The following is a 7,099-nucleotide window of genomic DNA, read 5'->3' as shown; positions in this document are numbered from 1 at the left end:
TTCACTTTCGTTTTTTTCTCGTTTGTTGGCTTAACCTCACTTCTCGTGTACGGATTTGATTTCGGTTTTGCATGCATCCATGATTTTTAAATTCCAAACTATGTGTATTTTCACTTTTGTAGAAAAGCATGCTAAGTGTTTACTTTTCTTGTAAAGGGTATAGATGCATAAACCTTTTGTAATATTCTAAACTTTTGGGGTTTTAGTGTAATTAAATAAAGTAATTATTTTTCGTCTCAGGGACCATTTTACAATTTAATTTGGATGATATTTTCAAAAATGACCTTTTTGCAATTTTTAAAAAGTGTGACAAGTGCCACACTTTCATTGGTGCACTTATTGACATTTGTGTGGGAACACTTTGATGCCTTGGATCATGACATGTGGAGGGTGAAGATTGAACCACTTGTTGGCCTAAAATTGGTGCACTTGTTGGCTTAGATGATTGACAAGTGTTGGCTTGAGATTAAGCCTAGGAAGGAGCCATTGATTTGTGACAAGTAAGGCTCACAATTTAGTCTTGCAAATTACTTTTGGGCCACTTTGGGATTATGGTTTTAAAGAAGGGTTTTTGTGCAATTGACCAATAGTTGTGTGTGTTGACCATGGTGTAAGACCACATAGTGAGTGGAGGATTTCTATTTCCCCCACTCACGGAGGATTTCTATTTCCTCCAATAGTTGTGTGTGTTGACCATGGTGTAAGACCATATAGTGAGTGGAGAATTTCTATTTCCTCCACTCACATTCTTTCACACTTGATTTTATCATCTCCCTTTCTTGTAAAAAAAAAACCCTAGCCTTCATGGATGGAGCTTGAAATCTTAGGCCTTGACCTTGATTTTTGAGGTCCTTCCACTTACCTTAGACCATGAAGCTTGGAACACTTTTTGTTCCCCTCACTCTCCTCTTCATAACGCTAGAAGGGTTTACCATTTTGTGTTGATTTGCCTTGAATTCAAGAGGAACGATCATCTTGTAAGGTAGGGGATGTTATAGGGTTATATTTTGTTTCTTGCATGCTATTGATGCTTATGTAAGTTGTATGCATATCTTTTGTTAATTTAAGAAATTAGTGATTTATCATATCTTGCATATAACTCATTTTAGACTTGGTAAATGGCATGGCCATGAGTTGATCTTTGATATATATTAAATTGGGATGGTTTAGATAAGTTTTCAAATTTAGAGATTAAATAGATTTAATTTGATTTAAATTCTAGTAAATTATATTTTACTTGTATTCCATTTTAGACTTGAGATATGGTATGACCATGATTTGGTGCTTGATATATATTAATTTGGGATCATTTGAATAACTTTTGAAATCTAGAGATTTAATTAATTTAAATTAATTAAATTCTATATGATGGTATCTTGCTCATTTTGCACTTTTGACTTGATATATGTAATGAGCATGCTATGTTGTTTAACATATATTAAATTGAGGTTATTTGAATTTGATTTGAAATCTAGAGAATTTAATTATTTTGTTTAATTAAATTCTATCTAATGGCTCCATGGATTTATTTGTGTTTTAGAAGTTATTTTTATATTCAAATCATGGACTTGGACTTACTGTGTGTTCACTTGTTTGTGTTTTGAGTATTGGATAACATTGTTATTATATTTATATTCATGAGAACATGTTTTCTTTATGGAATATATTGATGCATAGTATAATGAATTGCACATCTTGTAATTGACATTATATATATCATTTTAGAATTGAAAATTTAAGGCATGGATTGTGTGGTTTCAACCTACTTGTGCATGGAAGGTGGTTTTCGTGATTTTCTGGATGTGTTTCCAGAGGACTTGACAGAGTTGCCTCCACATCGAGATGTGGAGTTTACTATTGATTTGATGCCCGGTACCGCGCCAATTTCTATGGCACCGTATCGTATGACACCTATTGAGTTAGAAGAATTGAAGAGACAACTTGATGATTTGAGGATGAAAGGTTTCATCCGACCGAGTGTGTCACCGTGGGGCGCACCGGTCTTATTTGCTAAGAAGAAAGATGGTTCTTTGAGGTTGTGCATTAATTATCGGAAGCTGAATCATGCCACCATCAAGAATAAGTATCATTTGTCAATGATAGATGATTTATTTGATCAGTTTAGAGGAGCCAGTTATTTCTCGAACATTGACTTGAGGTTAGGATACTATCAGTTGCGAGTTAGGGATGAGGATATCCCAAAGACAGCGTTCAGTACACGGTATGGACACTATGAATTCTTTGTTATGCCTTTCGGCTTGACGAATGCGCCAGCAGCATTCATGGATTTGATGAACCCGCGTCTTGCATGATTACTTGGACCAGTTTGTGGTAGTTTTCGTGGACGACATTTTTGTGTACTCACGAACTTGGGAGGAGCACGAGGTCCATTTGAGTATTGTTTTACAGATTTTACGGGAGCACCGATTGTATGCCAAATATGAGAAGTGTGAGTTTTGGCTACAAGAGGTGAAGTTTTTGGGGCATGTTGTTTCAGAAGGTGGAGTATCGGTTGATCCATCAAAGATAGAGGCAGTTCTGAATTGGGAGCAACCCAAGAATGTGTTTGAGATCCGCAGTTTTCTTAGTTTAGCAGGTTGCTACCGAAGAATTGTGAAGGATTTTTCTCGTTTGACAGTACCTATGACCCGTTTGACCTGGAAAAGGGATCAAGTTTGGGTGGAATGAAGCCTGTGAGTCATCTTTTCAGGAATTGAAGACAAGGTTGACTACGATTGTAATACCCCTAATTTTAAAAGGATAGTTTCGGCATTTTAAATTATTGTTTTATTGCATTTTTGTGTAATTATTTTCTTATTTGTTTAATTGTTCAATTATTTATTTACTTGTGTATTTAATTTTCCTTATTTGATTAATTGGTTGTTTAGATGAAATATTTGTTTAATTGTTTTTTTGTGTTTGTTATTTGAATTAATTGTGTTTTTTTATTTATTATTTGCCTTTAATTGATTTATTGTAGTTGTTTAATTATTTAATTAAGTTAGTTGGATTAAATGAGTATTATAATTTACTTAAGGTTTTCTTTTAAAATTCACGTTGTGGCCGACTAGGATACAATTAGGGTTCTGTCTCTAATTATACATGGATTAGGGTTTTAGTTAGAATTAATTGTAGTTGTTTAATTATTTAACTAAGTTAGTTGGATTAAATGAGTATTATAATTTACTTAAGGTTTTCTTTTAAAATTCACGTTGTGGCCGACTAGGATACAATTAGGGTTCTGTCTCTAATTATACATGGATTAGGGTTTTAGTTAGAATTAGGGTTGTATGTTTCTAAGCCTATAAATACACCATTACGTTTTAGCTTAGAGTTTTGAAGAATATAACACAGAAACATAAACGTAAGGTTTGTTCACATAGAGAGGGTTGAAAGAATAGAGGCACAGTTAGGGCTACCAAGGAGGAAAACAGAGAGGACCAAGGAGGTGTTGTGGTGGATTAAACCAGAACAATAGGAGGCTTGACGGCATTCAGTAACTGCCGAAAACTTGGAGACGACGCCGAGATTTCATAACTGAAATCACAGGCAAGTTCTTTTCTTCCTCTCTCCCGTTGGCCTGTGTTCTGTGCACCCAGATAGTTTCTAGGAGATTAATTGGACATTAACTGAATTGTGCATGCTTATTATATGTTAAATTGAATATCTGTATGCGTTGAATTATCTCAGTTTCGGTTCTTGCAAGTTTTAATACAATGTTTAATTTTTAAGCATGTTTAATCGGTAAGTGGTCTAAGGTTCCTAATAATACAAACTGGTTTAAGTAATGGCCTGGGATTATACTGGACACAGTTAGGACTCTTAGAAACAGTTTTAAAAACCAAACAGAAAGGTTGGAAGTGGCCGGGATCAAAGAAGATAGTCGGAAACGCATCAGGCTCTCAGAGAGGGAGAGAGCCGGCTCCATGGAGGAGGGAGCCGACTCCCCCCAAGTGTAGAGCCAGCTCTAGGAGGTGTAGAACCAGCTCTACCCAGCTAGAGTCGGCTCCAATAAAGATTGGAGCCTACTCCACTTTTGTTTGGAGCCTGCTCTACAAGTTTAAGAGTCGGCTCTCTTATTTTCGCGAAAACTGGAATTTTGGGCACTGTTTGGGACAAGTTTGGTATTCTGAAATGTTTTTGGAATTGTAATGAGGGTTTTAAATGTAATTTCAAGAACTATTAAAACCTCATATGGCACAAATTATACCTATAGGCTAATGGATGGAACAGTAGAAAAGTATAAAACTTTGCATACTGTTGATGGCTGGAAGGAGCTTAACTCGGGTTATTAAGCCCTTGGAGTGTCCTTACACTTAGCACCCTAAAGCCATCCGGTTTGGGAGTTGATGGCCTAACACTTGCTACATGGGTTGGTTAGAAAGCTTAAGGGACTTAGGCATTGCGGTCATTCACGAAATAAAAAAATAAAAAAATATGGATCGTTGGAGTTCGTAGCCTGTTGAGTCTCGGGACTCCTCGAGAAGCCATTTTTGTGTCTTAGGGATGACGTACATCTCTCTAGACTTTCATTTCGTGTGAAAAGACCATTTTTCCCTTGGAGGCATACTTGGTCTATTTTAGATATTTTTCTTCCGCGTTAGTTCTCGTTGAGTTCCGTGGCCTAATGGAAGGTCGCTTTGGCGTCTTAGAGACGTATTGTATCTTTAGAGACCGTTGTTTCACCTTTCGTTTTTGTATTTTGGATCTGTTATCGGGTCATCTTTTGGTCATCACTGACGCACCGGGTTTACAAAACTTGGGAAATCACAATCACATCACACATATACACACCAATTAATACACATAAAAACACATCAACCAATTAAATCAATTAAGCACTTTATTATATACACGCATAGCCACATAAGCACATAACCACATAATTAAATAAAATAAATAATTAAATTCTCTTTCTATCATTTTGAAAACTAGGGGTATTACACAACAAGACCAAGTTCACACCGCCGCAACCAATAAGGCAGCAGATCGAGCAGAGGGTAACATATAATCTTAAGATTATATACTTTTTAAGTTGTATAGCTGTAACATCCTAAGATTTTTAAGTGACGACGATAGTTGCAAAATATGCATATTACGCAATTGTAAAACTTTAAGTTTCTCCATCACTTTAAAAAAGCTACATAGAATTTCTGATGAAAGCTTACGGAATTCCAACATTAAGGTGCATACTTCTGTACATTCGGAATCATCTGGAAGCACACATTCATCATTGAACCTTAATGAGATTATTTTGCATTGTTTATATTCATCCTGGTCTTGCCACTTCTGGACAATAGCCTTTACTAGAAACATGGCATCTTTCTTTTTTAATGCAATTGAAATCGCCACATCTTAAATGATATCATTCATTTTGGCAAAGTTTCCATCCCTACCATTTAATAACAAGTTAGATTCTTTAAGGATATCAATCAACGTACGCATTCGGTCTCTTGCTATTTCCATTGATGCTCTATTTGTGCCTTCAAGAAATCTCGTTCCTACTGTATATGTCACTAAAACATCAATAGAAATTTTAGTATCTTCTGGAAACAAACAGTAATACAAAAATCATGGTTGCAGATCTTCCAGCATTGGATCTTTCAGCTTCAAATACTAGTAGCTCAACTTTATGCACGAATAGAGTTTCTTTGACACTCCTGGAATATTATATCCCTTTGAATGTTTCAATTGATGAAGTGCATTATTCCACGTATGTATTTTTTTTCTTTCTGATAACGTAATGCTGTTCCAACAGTAACTATTGCCAAGGGCAAACAATCACATTCATTACACCCTTCTTCAGCTATATAATGTAGTTTAGGACGTTCGGTAAAATCTCCCACGGTTTTCTTGAATAAGTCCAATGATTTATGTTCCGAACAAGACCCCAATTTCGAACTCCTTTTCGGACATCCAAAGGCGCACCTCTTTTATCCGAGAGATCAAGATAATATTGCACCCCTTGGTGTGATTATCCACAGTGGTTATTCCAATGTCCTCCAACTTAATTTTATTATTCCAAATATCATCTACCATTACAAGAATATTTTTACCATTTCTCAATCTATCATATATTCGCGCCTTTCTCGCATTTTCAGGCTCTTCATTCAATTTCAGATTCAAACTTTTGGCAAGCTTTTGTTGAATATCTGTCAAAATTGGATTATGGGAGACAACTATCTCGGCAACCTCATCGAAAAGGCTCTCTTTTTGGGCTTGTTGGGAAACTTCTTCCATCATCCTTGTCTTTCCAACACAAGGCATTCCGTGTATCCCAATCTTGTAAGTCCCATCATCTTTTAGTGCCTTCATGATCTCCTCAAAAACAAACTCCATGGATTGAAAACTCTCATAGTTTATGCTATATGTCTTGTGCCAAATACCAGTGAGAGGATGTTGGTATCCAACATCGCCAAAATTGTTGCAATCTTCTATAAGCTTGGTAACGTCAGGCTTCTTCTTTTTTCCTTCCTTACCCAATCGGTACCGTGAGCAAACATCAAGACACTTGAGATTATATTTGCTTTGGAGTAATCTGCTCTTGTCATCTTCCATGCTCTGCGCTTTCCTCCGCCACTCCAAAACATCATCGTGAAGGACTTCGGCATTGTTCTCGGCTATCCTTGTCTGGACCCTTGCCTTGGTAAGGCTGAGTTTTTCAACTTCATCTGCAAAATCCTCAATGTTCTTCTTGCAGTGAACCAAATAACCAAATTGACGCCCGATGGATTTGTACAAGCCCTCTATGAGAGGCTTTAAAATCATTTCCACAATTTTATTAACATTGCCTTCAGACATTTTTAATTTGTTTCTTTTTTCTTCTCTCTCTAAGCAGACGATGCAATACAAAATACAGAGGAAACGGAAACAATAGGATTAAATAAGGAGAAAGCTAAGAAACTAAAGGAAGAGACTTCAAGAAAAACACACACAGTTTGATTTTGAATGACAGTCAGGTCCAAAAGCAAGACAAAGAAAAGTGAAGATTCACAAGGAAACACTCGAGAGATAGAGATACAAATTGAGGTGTAAGAAAGAGCCTATTTCAAATTGAACAGAAAAACTAAGAGAGTGGATGTGGGAAATTGCACACAAA

The 7,099-nt window shown here is 36.2% G+C and overlaps 1 protein-coding gene across 1 annotated transcript; it reads right to left on the bottom strand.

The window, feature by feature from the left end:
* Positions 1-5,871: 5,871 nt before the first annotated feature.
* On the bottom strand, positions 5,872-6,801 carry LOC132282252 (probable disease resistance protein At5g63020). The gene has a single exon (XM_059783859.1). The coding sequence runs from the start codon at positions 6,799-6,801 to the stop codon at positions 5,872-5,874; it is 930 nt and encodes a 309-aa protein (XP_059639842.1).
* Between the last annotated feature and the right edge of the window lie 298 nt (positions 6,802-7,099).

This window comes from Cornus florida, unplaced genomic scaffold (assembly GCF_030987335.1).
Source record: "Cornus florida cultivar Cherokee Brave unplaced genomic scaffold, ASM3098733v1 CherokeeBrave_3.0.0_Hap2_Chr11, whole genome shotgun sequence".
In the NCBI taxonomy this organism is placed as follows: Eukaryota; Viridiplantae; Streptophyta; class Magnoliopsida; order Cornales; family Cornaceae; genus Cornus; species Cornus florida.
Note: the sequence above shows the minus strand (reverse complement) of the source record. Positions and strands in the feature narration are given on the sequence as shown.